Source organism: Homalodisca vitripennis, chromosome 1 (genome assembly GCF_021130785.1).
Source record: "Homalodisca vitripennis isolate AUS2020 chromosome 1, UT_GWSS_2.1, whole genome shotgun sequence".
Classification (NCBI taxonomy): domain Eukaryota; kingdom Metazoa; phylum Arthropoda; class Insecta; order Hemiptera; family Cicadellidae; genus Homalodisca; species Homalodisca vitripennis.
In genome coordinates, this window is record NC_060207.1 from 38,298,828 (window position 1) to 38,313,789 (window position 14,962).

At 32.6% G+C, this 14,962-nt stretch overlaps 2 protein-coding genes across 5 annotated transcripts in view; one reads left to right on the top strand and one right to left on the bottom strand.

Moving 5' to 3' along the window:
- LOC124359937 (ubiquitin carboxyl-terminal hydrolase 47-like) overlaps nt 1-7,366 on the top strand; it is a 133,660-nt gene extending 126,294 nt beyond the window's left edge. For all 4 annotated transcript variants that reach the window (XM_046813129.1, XM_046813110.1, XM_046813120.1 and 1 more), the window contains 2 exons: nt 1,731-1,909; nt 2,899-7,366. In XM_046813129.1, the coding sequence (XP_046669085.1) occupies nt 1,731-1,909; nt 2,899-3,076 (357 nt within the window). In that variant the 3' untranslated portion in view covers nt 3,077-7,366. The remainder of the gene's footprint in view (nt 1-1,730; nt 1,910-2,898) is intronic.
- A 2,367-nt stretch (nt 7,367-9,733) lies between these two features.
- Nucleotides 9,734-14,962, bottom strand: part of LOC124359953 — a 139,936-nt gene continuing 134,707 nt past the window's right edge. The window contains exon 5 of the mRNA XM_046813150.1: nt 9,734-12,233. Within this exon, the coding sequence (XP_046669106.1) occupies nt 11,761-12,233 (473 nt within the window). The 3' untranslated portion in view covers nt 9,734-11,760. The remainder of the gene's footprint in view (nt 12,234-14,962) is intronic.

Here is a 14,962-nt window from a genome sequence, read left to right on the forward strand (position 1 = left end):
CTTCTAGCCATGTCATATAAGGAAGATCTAAAACATTTCTGTTACCATAGTTGAGTTTGTCTTGTTGTTCTGACAGAGAAAATATATATACTTATGTATGACTGAGAAGTCTACTTCAGTCAAAAGGTTTTCGGTTGTTTAAATTCACTTACATTGCTACAGTTGAGTTTACCTTATTACCCCAATTAAAATATTATAAATGTATATATATTCTGAAATCTACTTCGGTCAAAAAACTCAACTTCTGCTCTTATAATTTTCTTTTGGTTTAAGATATTTCCAGTGCAATAGCTGAGTTTGCCTTGTTGTCCCGATGCAGAAAATATACATCATACAGGGGGCTGAGAGGCCTATTACGGTCTAAGGCAGTGGTTCCCAACCTGTGGTACGCGTACCACTAGTGTTACGCAGAGACCCCTGTGGTGGTACGTGATGACTAAGTGAACAAGGCATTAAAACGAGGATGAGATCATTGTATTAGTTTAACATAACTGAAACATGGTGACTGGCTTAAAATAATAGTAATTTGTAATATGAGCTAAATTTAAACTCTTCCGCTGGGCACACAGTATTCATTCAGGTATTCAAAATTCATCAGCTGTGAAAATATAACCTTCTCAGGAAAGCTAGGCTCCAATTCGGAAGTGATCCCGACCACTCGGCTCTGCGAACCCCCGCCACAGTCCGTTACCCTCACTCACTATTGACTATTCAGTTTTGCGGCAGTCAACACTTGTGGCAACACCACCATTTCATCTGGCTATATAAATGGAATATACCACATGATATTATGTGTGAGTGCCTTCATCCAAATAGTTTAAAATAGGATAAAAATAAACTAGCATTGTTAGTGTTGTTTTCAAGACTAACATGCGGTTAGCGTTGATATTACAATAAGAAAATTGTTCACTCACCACTTTGTCTTCTTCTCAGTCAATGACTACATATAGCTGGAGAAAAATCAAGTTTTGCAGACCATCTCATTGATAAGAAACCACACTCTCAATAGTATTAAAGAAAATGTGGATATTTTTCACTTGTTCCAAAAGTTAAATTTATGTGTACACTCAAAGAATCCTGTATTTTAAAACTCGAAAATTAGAGCATTTAATGTACATTAAATGATAAACTTAATTCCAGTTCCCACTGAATTTTTTAACACATTAAACATGATAAAAACATGTTAATACATTGACTGCGGTAAAGTATTTTACCGAATATGAGAATGGCTGAACTACACTGAAACCTTAAACGAACAATGGTGCACGCAGTCACCGGTGACCGCCGCGCTCTTCAGTCTGTGGCGGTCGCCGGTGACCGCGCCGCACACGATGTGTTAAGGACAGTGATTCAAAGAGGGTAAGAACACAGCAGAGAACAAAATTCAAGTATTAATAAGAGTATTATTAAGCATAACACTTGAGAGCCTGGGTAGCTAGTGCATACTGTTCACCAAAGACATGCTCGTGATAATTTTAATTAGTCCCACTTCGTACATTGTTTTCCGTTGATGTAGGTATTGTTTGTGTGTTTTTTTATATTTTAATATTTTTATAAGGCGTTACGGAAACTGAGTAACCTTGTAAGCATCTGACGATGGTCACACTAAGATTGAAACTGGTCATGCCTAGTTATTGACAGCTGAAGACAAAGTGGTGAGTAAACCGATTTTTATTTTGTAAATTGTCTCAGGAGGAATGATGTATATCGATGTTGAGTTTTGTTGACAGTTGTCAGAGAAGAGTGGCATAGCAGAAGAATACATAGATTTCGCTAAACCAAGTGGTTTCTTCCCATGTGACATGTCAGTGCTTAACATTCACTCGGACCTGGAGTGGAACCCTAAGACCACTTCTCTAGATGCCTGGCCAATACAGATCAACGAGGATGGTGGAGTCCTGTTCTACAAGTTAGTAAATCTCACTGGTGTACATCTATATTAGATATTACTTGCTAAAAGCTTTGATATTAAATTTCATTTCATAAATATAAATAAAAATAACAAAACAAAAAGATTAACTTTTTTGGTAAATATCAGTTCAATCAGTTGGCATATTGTCTGAAAATTATCCATAATTGCCATTTGGAATCATTTAAAGTTGCCTAACATTTTCAGTACATTAGTACTGATGTAATCAGAGCTTTATTCCTCAACTTTCGTGTCTGTTAATATGTTCCCGGTGTTAACACGGGAGGTAGTAGTAATATGTGATATACAACCAAAACCTTAAATCCAGCAAATCTACAATAAAGATTAATATTAAATTTGTCAATTTATCAAAGAGATTCTTCAAGCTTTATAGAACTTAATGCAGCTGTCTTCTTCACGTCCTGCTCCAGAGTAGTTTATTCTACCCTTCCAGTGCCAAAGTTGAACAGGAGCTCATTATCCGAATAATTTTTTTTGTAAGAAAGCTCTGGAGACTCTATAGCATCTTGACTGCTGTATTTTGTTCTATTTTTGGCCATCATAAAACAGCTTTATGTGTCACTATTGGTTTTATTATGGCTTCATAGATCCAATATATCAGCATGAGTTTTAGTCCCTATGTATATCCAAAGAATGTTACAAGTACTGAGAACTTTTGTTCCTTTGGATATGTATATTATTTTCAATATAAGGATTCCATGCAGGCTAGAACTACTCCAAAATACTTAACCAAATTGGAATACATTATTCTAGTGCTTTCCAGAACAGGTTGAACTAACTCCAAGTTCCTTTTTCTGGTGAAGGATAAGTTTTTGATGGATTAATCATCACTTCCCATGACACCAGTTGGTTATAAATTTAAAGGCTTCTGAGGGAGATGCTCCAAAGCACCTTTATTTCTTCCCCTAATCATGAGCAGTAGGTCAAATGTTTTCTTGGTATTAATTAAAATATATTGATGGTTTCAGGGATAGTCGGGAAGAACTGAAGACACTGACTCAAGATGAGCGCAATGAACTGTTGACGAAGGAGTCAGCACGGGCAGGTGCAGCTAGCACTATTAGCACGTATTCACCACGAAAGGAGCGGCCACTGAAGATATACTTAGATCGGCGTTGCTGTGTAGGCGAGGCAGATGTGGACTGAGTTACCATACCATTCTTCTTTTAACATGCATTTTTGAAATAGGCGTATTAATATATTTTGTCGAGTCATTCACTGTTTTAAGTTTCATTAACAGCCGCCTAAACTCACACCTGTCATTTGTGCGCAACAATTACAAGGCCTACCGATATTCTGTTGATAACAGTTGGCTTTACGGCTTTCAGTGGACATACACCATTATGGCTTTGGATTGAGAAGTATTTCAAGGTCGAACTTGTTAGCATGGTTGTTTGAAACAATTTTGCCCTTTTTTGTTCATTTTTGTAAAGTGAAAATTTTCTACTTTTGTATGAACTGACACTGGTTTTGGTATATGTAGTTAACACCAATAAATATTATACATGTTTCAGTTCAACCTGTAGTTACCGATTCAAATTTGAAATAAAGATTGTTCCTTTTCCATTGAGTTTGAATTTGGAGAGAGTAAATGTTGTGTTTTCAATGAGAAGTGGTACAGTTTATTGATCAATATTTAGTTAAATACCTAGCCCATTTAAGACTGGACATAAAATTTAGAAGCTAGAACCTAGTATTAGAATTTTTAAATATCTAGCACCAACACGCATATTTTTCACCTTTAAGTAATCAAAATATCAAACCAATAGACAATAATAACACGTACACAAATTATTACTTTCTGTTGGATGAAAGTACACTCTATTTTTACAGTAATTAGATAACAACACTAATTACAGACTATATAAACCCTAGACCTAATCTGATAGTCTTCAATATCACCCAATTTCTCATCAAGTGTTCTCATTATCAGGTTCCACATTGTTTTCAATGTTTTTCACATTCACTCTCACAGCCACCTAGCCATCTTCTAATAAAATATTGTCAATCAAGTTTGTAAAATAATTCTGGTTTACATTATAAACAGCTGTTTTGCAAAGTTGTAACCACTAGCAAAACGGATAGTAGTATTTGTGACACATGAATTGGTGGACAGGCAGCTCCCGTCTTTCGTCTTAAATGGGTTAATAATTATATATTTTATATTTTTATAATAAAAAGAGTAATAATGTTTAGAAGATCACACAACTACTTTTTTAAAGTTAAGGTTATTACAGATGTTATTTACAATATTGAGAATAAATTGTTATTTTTATATAAAAAATTCTTTTTTATAATTTATCTAAATATGAGTTTTTTATAATCATTTACTTTTTAAAATTAAGTATTTAAAAATAGAGTTTTAAGGACATTTTTAATATTGGCTGTTTTTTTATTTTACATTTTCAGTTATTATCATATTTTACATGTTACAAATAAGACTATAAAAGTTGTGCATGATGTGTGTTTATTATTGAATAAGTAATTAAATTCAATTTTATGATAAGCAGACTGTGAAACATGATGGAACCGGGTGAGTTATGGAAGAGAGTGCTTGAATGTTTGTATGCTTGAACAGCATGAATTAAACACAGATGTCTAATATGTATATCACTATTGCATATTTGCATAATTTATCTGAACAGTATTCTGTAGTTGTTACATTTTCTATTTTAGTACACTTGTAAATTAATCTGGCATAAGATGTCACATCTTGTTCAGCATTAATTATATACTTAATTTCTGTCTAGCTTTATTTTATTTTTGATTATTTTAATCCTTTGAGTACCATAATATTGTCATTTTTAACGAATTAAGGCAACATCTTAATCAAATGATTAATTTTTCTTTGACGGAAACTGTAAACAAAATTACTATTTATTTTTCTGAGAGTGATGAAAAATAAGAAAATGGAATGCATAAAATAAAGGTTGAACCATATTTTGTTATAAATCAAACCGGTTTTTAATGTAATATGTTTTAGCTTTTTAACTACTTTCTGTATTCTTAGTATTGTTACTGGAGACAAAATCAAAGGGAAATTAATATTTCAAACACCCAGCAAAGAAAATAATGGATGCTCTTAAAAAAATGTTTTATTATAATAGTGGTTTACAAAACTAATCAATTCCATCCTAATCTTTATTTTTAAGTGAATATAGTATTTTTAACATGCTATCAATTAAAATATTTTTTCCTGGAACACGAAATATATTTCTAAATATTAAGCAATACATTTAGTCATGGAGGTAAAACTGTAATATTCTGTGCATTCAAAGATCTCTTATAATTCATGCTGGTTAGATTAAATGTTGGTATAATTCTGTTGAACTTAAAACAGTGTTATTTTTTTAATTACTGATTTTTAAGCCTTTTATAATAATGTAAATAACATTTTACATTTACCTTCAAAATCATATAAGTTTTGTCTGAAATGTGTAATAAACATAATTTATGCCTGTGTTATTTAGTGCAATAAGTTTATTTATAACTGGCTTTTGTAAATTTCATCTTAACATTTTTCATGACCTCCACAGCCATTTTAAAATAAGCTCTGTATTTGTAAATATCGCTTGGTTTTTCTCTTCTGAAATACTATTTGAAAACTCAATTTTGCATACTGATAGCCTGAATTTTTATCCCCTCTTCACGAAAACTGCAATGAACATTACATATCTTACCACTTGCAAACGCATATGTGCCGCTTTGATCTCTCAGCTGTCACGGAGTGAGGTCGAGGTGTATACCTGTCATCAGGGATCCCGAGCTTTGTATCATACACTTTACATATGTAAATAGTCATATTTGAAGCAGTGTTGTAATGCCTTATTGATTATATTTTGTGTCACCAAATTTTTCGTTGCAGATAAGGTGCTTTACGGGGAATACGTTTTAAGGTATTTTCTAATGTGGACATTTTGTAACATATCTGAAGTAGAATGTGAACTGTGCTATACATTTTGCGAGCAGTTAGCACTTTGTCAGAGGCAAAGGGATAAAATATTTATATTTTATATACAATTTAATATAACTGTAAATACGGTTGGTTTAAACGAGTTGGCATGACAAGACATTTTATTGTTCCCAGCCTGTAAAATGAGTATAATATATTTAAACTAAACATTTTATTTTTGCATTAAGTGATGCTATAATTTTGTATCTTTGTACAATGTATTTTAGTATTTTTCTGCTATTTTATTTTATGTAAATTAAATTAGTTCCGCAATAAAAAACAATTATTTATATTTTCTTGTTTTGACTATGTTGTAATATTTCTTTTGGGATTATTCAAAAGTCTATCCTCAGTAGAAATAACAAATCAATAATTATAATTGTGTAGATCTAACTGATGGTAAAATAAATGGTTATTAATCCAAACCTGTTTACCCCTATAAATAATCTGTTCAGTTACATTTCAATCAAGCTTGTTAATATTTTTTTAGTCTTTAGAGGAGAAAATGTTGAATAATACTGATTTCGCTTTGTGATAATGTAATCTTTATGCAACGAAACTCCATCTTAAGCTGTAAACATTACATATTCCCAGGACCTAAACAGTTGTTGGAAGATAAAAATGTTGTACAGTTATATAATAGGGGTTTTGAGTCAGTATTTGTGCTTCCATTATAAATTATCAATATATTGTATTTCTTGTAACATGCAAACTAGAGTAATAATGTTGGTTTTGATATACCAAGTTACAGTCTTATTTTTCAGTAGGCCTAACTTTTGATTAGTTCACTTTATCTCTATAGCCTTATGATCTATGTTATTTGACTAAGTTTAACAAATCATGGGGAGTCACAGTAAAGAGTCTTTTAAATTATGCAATACCTTTGTATAGAGAAAACAATCTTGCAAGAAATGATGATCAAACAATATGGAAATATGTTGTAAAATAATATTTGTTTATAGCATTATAAGATAGATGTATGGATTTTTTTTAATGGGGTATTTGTATGGAGCGCTGTTGAGCACAATCATTCTGTTTGCTTTTTATTAATTTTATTCTATTCTATTCTCAACTGAACATTTGTATCATAGTGTAGGCTTCTGGTAATCTGCTTAAATACTATACAACAGATTTTTCAGATAATTGGTTTAGATTTCTTTTGAAAACTAGATTTGATTAATAAGGCCTTGTGAGCTACCAACATAAATTGAGATCGTGAATAATTTAACCTGTAGGTTGCATTTCAAAGCAATTTATTAAATATTGTTGTTTTAAGATTGTTGTCAAGAGGAAGTTGTCAGTTACCTCTACAAACATTTATCCTTAATTCAAGCACGGTAAATTTGTTATTATTTGTGTTTTAAATATCTTGTCATGTCATGTCAGTACAGCTTGATCTAAATAAAAATCAGAAGCGATGTCGAACGCTCGCCTCATTAACCTTGTTTATTGTGGTTTTCTGCAAATAAACATGCTATACAGTATATTTTGGTTTTTATTTCACATGGTTTTTAATCCTGAGATACTATTCAGAATTAGTTCAGAAATATTTTGCATTGAGTGTTAAAGGTACTATAAGCCGTCCTGTGTTGAAAACCAGCTGGTCATGTTATACTCTATATTCATAAATAATTTCTTCCAGAACTTCTCCTTTTGGAAATACCCCCCTCAAGTGTTTAGAAAACAAAAGATCTTCAACTTTATGCTACCTCTCCACAAACAATATTTTCATCTTTAATTTTGTTAAATCTAAGCTATTTGGTTTCAGAACTGAATTTAAAATTTACCAAGTGTTAAAATAATTACAAAAATCTAATATTTGACATCATTTATGTATTGGAGGACCATAGGAATACATAAACACAATGTTACAGTATTTTACCCACACAGTGTTATCATTGCGCTTGTGATGTATGCAATTCATTGTGTAACAAATAAACAATTTAGTCAATATTTTGTGTTCTACATAAAGTAAAACATGGAAGGAAAACATTTCTGTATGCACTGATTTAACTGGTAGTCCTAACTAAGAAGATTGTAAGAAGTTTGAGAAATATCAGTCAGCTGATTCAGTCATCTGTTAGCATATGTAAAACATTTGTCATATATATAAAACTAAGTTTTTTAACATTTTTAATGCTAGTTTTTTGTGTTCATATGTATAATCAATTTTGCTGTGTATTTTGAAGAAATGTCCACTGTCCAAGTACTTATGATGCAGCTAACATTATATGTGAATTTTAGCTGACAGAACATAGTTATTGTTTTTAGAATTGTTCTTTTTAGTTTGTGTTCAAAAAGTTGTGTTGCAATATTTATTATATTCAGAATAAAATTTGAAACAGTTTGTTTAATTTGGAATTTTCATTACTGCATCTTTTAAACATATATATCCCATAAATAAAACAAATTAAAAGTTTTTTGCTTTTCTATTTAACAAGCCATCTTTTCAAACACAAAAGTATTTTGTATCTAATTATGTTGTAATAAACTACTTTTAAAATATTGGTATCAGAATCAAGTAAAAAGAGTCAAATATAACATTTGAGGTATTGAGCATTGGAATTTACCCAATCCTAGTTACAACCCTTACATAATACTTTAGCCAATAAAAACTAAACTTGTTATTGGATGTCATTTCTTTATCTTGTTGGTTGATGCTGGAATATTATAGTCAAGTGCAAATTAATATCAAATGTGAGGTAAATTTGGTTTTTGGTGTTTACCAACCTCTTGAAGTTCTGTTGTGTTTTTTTTGTAATTGTTTCTATATCATTTATAGCACATTAATGTAGGTAATGTTTGTGTTTTCAATTGTTTAGTGATATTATTGTTCTTTTTTCGTAGTTTTGGAAACTTAATAGATAATTTGGTGATTGCTATGGATTGGTTCTACTACTAATTGCTTGAACTTTAATATTTCTTTGACTCAAAGACAATTAGCTATACAGTGTAGGGTTAGCCTTCTGAGCTCTGTAAATAATATTACAAAAGTAATAGAATTAACTAGGAGAATAACTTCTAAAAAAAGGTTCATTTGGTGATACTCCTAAGCTAATAGATCATTCCAGTTCTATGAGCACTCCATAAACACAATTAACACATTTGTCGAGTTAAAGTTAAAAATATAATAGGAAATAAATTAAATTGTGACAACAATAACGTCAAATAAACGTGATGTGTCAGGTTTTGAAGAATATTTGTTTTGTTTACCCAGAGACCCCACCCGACTGTGAAAACTGTTTTTGTTCACTGTGAATAAGCCGTAAATTTAATGTACAAACAAACCATGAAAACCTCTACAACTTGCGATTAAATGACAATATGTTTCATTGCCGTGACTCTGTCGTAAGGCCAGGTTCACACGTGAGCGAGTTTCCTATCACGACGACTCGTGATAATCGGTCTTGGTGCAATTTGCAAGTGTACCAGATTAAATAGAACGGTTTACTCGAGCGAGCGCGAGCTGGTCGGGTGCTCTGGTGAAGATTGTAAGCAACCGCAACTACTATTAGATTGCTGCCGACAGCGGCGTGTCACACTTCCGGCAATGTAGTAGTGTATAGGGGAGTATTGAATTTGCCAATCTTCCTCTAAATATTGATCCTGGTGAATTTGGTTGGAGAGGAGTCCATAGATACTCAATTACGTATGAACATTAGTCTACTTTTTGTACATTATGATGTAAATATTTTATTGTTTTTTATTTGCAATATTTCATATTTTTATCTGTGGACTAACTACTAAATCAAAACTTTGATTTGTTTGTTTTTGTCACTTATAAACAGATGATCACCATAGAAAAATATACTCATATTTATAAGATAAAACATCTCTAAAATAAAACACAATTGAAATTTTAGTGTTAGAATTGTATTCCACTATACATTTTTACAAAACACTCTTAACAAAAGATATTTACAAAAATTACAATCTATTTACAAAGTATATGTACATGAAAATAATTACTGTACACTATTTACAATCACTACACACTGTTATATAGATGTAAATTCTAAATTTAATACAGATTCATTTAATCAAGCAATAGTATATAATGCTGTCCTTTTCATTATAGCTTAAAGTTATTTGTTCTTAATACAAGGGTGGTCTGAAAATTTTCCAACCTCTATGTGAAGATGGTAGAACTCATAAACAAAATGTACTGAATTTCGTTGTTCATCTGTTGACAGTTACTCAACAAAGTTTCAGCCATCTTGGATGCACAGTTTTTATGTAACAGTCGTTTGAGAAGGCAATACGCCTTCATAAATCAAAGATGAGTTGAATTCTGTGTATGGGGACTCTGCATCATCATTTACTACAGTGAAATTTTGGGCTGCTGTATTTAAGAGCATGGGAAACAAAGAACGTTCAGGACGTCCAAAAACTGCAACTACCGAAGAAAATATTGCCAAAGTTCAGCACATGATGCTAGACGACTGTTGAATTAAGGGAGAGAGATAGCAGAGGTTATGAATATATCAAAAGAACGTGTTTGTCACATATTAAATTAATATGTAGACATGAGAAAGCTGTCAGCATGTTGGGTGCCGCGTTTGCTCATGTTAGACCAAAAATGTGTTCGAATGAATATTTCTAATGCTATTTTGGCACAGTCTTGGCTAAATAAAATTTTTCAGCTGGGAAAGTGATGGTGACTGTTTTTTTGGATGGTCATAGAGTTATTTTAATCGATTATCTTTTAAAAAAGGGAAAAACCATTACATGAGCATACCATCCATCATTACTTGACAATCTAAAGGCAGAATTTTTGGAAAAACAGCCATATTTGGAATAAAAGAACATTTTTTTTTCACCAAGAAAACACATATCTCAGCGGTTGCCATGGCAAAAATCCACAAAGAACCGTTTGAACTGCTGTAAAATTTCATTCACCTTACTCACCAGATCTAGCCCAAAGTGACTATGTTCCCTCATCTAAAAATTGTTCCAAAAGAGGACAAAGATTTTCATCAAATGAAGAGACAATCACCTTCGTATTTTGCAGAGAGAATGCAGAGTACTATTTGGGCGGGTAACAGAGATGGGAGCATTGCTAGGAGAAAGAAGTGTGTAGAGTTTCAAAAAGACTATTTTAAAAATTCAGTAAAAATAAATGTCTTTTATCTGTATTGGGTCGGAAACTTTTCAAATTACTCTTGTACACTTAGTCTTAGTTTATTACAACAACAATTTACTAAATAAACAAAACATTTGTATTTAACTTACTTTTGCTTCTAAGCAATTTTAATTCTTTTGATGATCAAAGGAAGGTTTTAAGAGTTCTGATAAGATTATAATGCTTTTCATTTTATTGTCGAGGTAAAATGTTTGTTGTTTAATTGAATATTTACTCTTTTAAAAATATAAAGATATGTCCTAATTTGTTTTATAATGTTTTGTATTAAAGCATCATTTTTTATATTTTTCTAAACTGTTTCAGATTTTAGAATCATTTTATACAAATCATGCATTATTGTAGAGATATTTTGAGACAAACCTAAACTATTTTAATACAAAATTTCTTTTTTTATTTCAGTTAAAATTAATTATGCTTATGAACAGTTTTTTAATATGTTTTAAAAGGGATCATATTTTTTAACAATTATGCAGTATTAATATGCAAAATTAAAAGCATATGCTATGCTAAATTGAAACAAACCGTAATGTTTATTCTAGTCATATATTTTTAAACCTAACTATTGACCAAATCATTCATTCCAAAATAATCACAGATATTTATTTATTATCTAAGTTACATGGTGGAATGTTTTTATATTTAATTGTATATAAATGTATTTTAAATTTCAGTAGATAACTCTTCAGTAGTAAATAATCTTAAACTAGTATTTTTAATTGCCTAATTTCTAAGTCACTATACATAGTCAGATGGTACTGACAGAGTCTCTGTGATGGAGGATAATCTGGTTCCCTGTCTACGGAGGGGAGTCTCGGTGACATCCCACAGACCAATCCCGGCAGCTGTCTGAGCTCCCACAGCCTCGTACGTACGGTCACTGTTGCTCAAGTCACTGTAATAAGCGCTGCTGGGAGCCGAGGATACGGGGTCAGCGTCACTCACGTATCCGGTGTTCTGGTAGGCCGGCCTGTCCAGCTCGGCGTACAGGGCCTCCCCTACAGCTGCATAGCCCTCGTCCATGGTGTAATGGTTGACTGCTGGCACTGTGGGGGCTGGAGGCACCACTGGGGTCCTCCGTGTTAGCCATCCCCATACACCTCCACCGTTGCCAACACCGCTCTGTAGAGTCACCAGTTCTTTGTCACCCTCCAGGTTGGGCTGGTGGTTTTCTTCACCCACTCGCCGTCTCCGCCTCAGGCATCTGAACACTGGACAAAAACAATTATTAGATAACATTTTATTAGTACCAATGATTGTTTAAATGTTTTAAACAAAATATGATAAAAGATAGTGACATTTATTTTGTGTTTAACCTTGAGTGTTAATTGTCAACAGGGGTGCATTGTAAGTATTCACAAGCTAGTTTGTAACCCAAGTTGCACTGTCTCCAAAATATTTTGGGCAAGGAGGGGAGGGGAGTCTTACACTAATCTATACGTCTCTCCGATCCTCTCAATGGGCAATCACTCCAGTCTAGTAGGACTAGGAAAATCTAGTGCCCAAAATAACTCTGAGGCACGAGCGTGTGACATATCAGAGCACGTGAGTCCTTAATTAAAAAGGGAAAGTGTGAGAAAGTCACGTGATTGTATGTTGTGTTCTGTTTGTTAAAACAGGTTGTAATAAAATAACTATAAATTAAAAATTGATTTTAGAATTAAATTAAAAATTTAGTCTGTGGGAATTTCGCGATGCCAATACATCAAAGTACCATTCTCATTCTCCAAAATATTGAAAAATGTAAGGGCCTCCAATAGTACAGGTGTATATCAGGACTCTTACATCTTGTAGTGCAGAAATTATATTGGATATACAATTCCGATCATTAATCTCCCAATCAAATTAATAATATGTTTTGTTATCAGAATGATACTGCTCCTGTGGATGTAGATTTTAAAAAGAGGATGATCTGTCTTATTTGACTAGTATAATATCGCTAGAGCAGAAGTAGGCTTGATCTTAGTTTATAAGGATAAGCTCCAGAATATTCAGACTTCGATGGAGCTGTGATAGAATCATATAGGTTCTGAGAGAGAATGTTTTCTACTTCTGGAGTAAAATTTCATCCATAGGAAAAGGAATCTCATTTCAGTCACACAGCACAGAACATTGAAACCCTTAATCATGATGTTATATTTCATGAAGTCAATTAAAGTTCCCTATCAGAGGTCAAGGTTAGTTTCAGGAGCATCAGAATGACCTGAAGAAAAGTCCTTGCAAGAAAACAAAAAGTTCTCGTCTTTAAATGTGCAGACCTCAACCCATAGGTTTTAGGGGAGAACTTCTAGATAAATTTTCCTACAAGATCCTTTTAAATAGTAGTGACCAAGATATTCCTGGTGCAAGTTGGCATCGTATCTCCTGTTAACTCTAAAGAATGAAAGTATATTGGATGAAGGAGATTGAAACATGGTTAGGTATCAGCCAGTTTTAGATAAAACAACAATGGTATATATATTACCTACCAAAAGTGGAAATACAGTAGACCTTCATAATCTGACACAATTCAGACCAGATATGTCAAAACCCAGATTACTGGAGTTCAATTGAATAACACATTTAAATTACATAATAGAATGTATTGTTAGTCAAAAATTCAATTATTACCATAAAGATGTAGAATACAGTCTTAAAATAACAAAGTACAGTGCAGCAGTTGAAATACAGTATGTATTTAGATTATTGTACTTTTATATTAAGCACATGTATAGTAATGTACATTACAAAGATTGTTTAGTAAAATTAAAGAGGGAAACTAAAAAAATAGAAGTAGGTCACATCAATTTCAAATTCTCAAGAAGTCATGACTCTTTCTTTTATAAGACTTGTATTGCCTCATCTCTGACAAAAAAAACTGTCTATAGTTTTTTTTTTGTATCTTAGATAAAAAAGACTTAAAAACTCATGTCTTTATAAAACATAGTCTTGTGCTGCTTTCGTTTTCCTGAGCCCACTTGATGCTTGCTCAAAACTCAGCTATTTCACTGTCAATATTAATAGAGTGAACTAGTTCTTGGATGTTTTCAATGTTTCCTCCAAGTCTTCTTCCTCTTGGCGGGTGGGCCAAGCTTGTCATATACTGCATTACGTTTTCAGGAACATTTCCACAAAAACCCGCCTAGTAATGCTGTGATTCTTAGTGTTTCGAAGAACAGGTAGTGTTTTGACACAGCGAAAGGGCTTTTCAGGTCGCTCAGCTACTGTCTGTACAAAGGAAAACCACGGAAGAGTGTTGCAGCAACAAGTGTTACAGTCACCGAAAAGAAGCTTAATGCAAGCTTCTCTTAAAATGAATATTAGCAATACGTCAATGCGAAGATTGGAAAAACATTGGTGGTTTTCCCTACAGGATACAAACAGGTCAACCTTTGAACTGTAGAAACAAACTAGCCAGAGTTCAGTTGGGCCTACTGTGCTTCAATGTTAGCAATATGCTATGAAGAACCTGATGTTCTGAGTAATGTATGGTTTACAGATGAATGTCATGTGCACCTTAATGGTTTCATAAACAAGCAGACAACACGTTTCTTTGGATTTGAACGCCCTGACATTGTTGTAGAGAGGCTACAGCATAGTAAGCGTGTAACCATTTGGTGCGCTGTGTCTGGGAGGGGTATAGTGGGACCATACTTTTTTGAAGGCAACAAAAACTGATATTGAACATGTTAATACCCGAGTTTAACCGATTTAGTTTCCTTTGCCTTTTTTTTAAAAAGTTTTTGGTAAAATCTATATGTAATGTTGCTATGTTTACTATAATAAAATATTACCAATTCAGTACTGTTTATTTTGGCTAATACTGTATTTAGATCTTTGAATGTTGTGGAACAAAACATTTCACTTCTACATGAATAGTGGATGGAAATGACATACTCGACCCTCCTATTCCATCCCATATTCTGCTTATAATTCGTTAATGGTGTAATGAAATCATTGA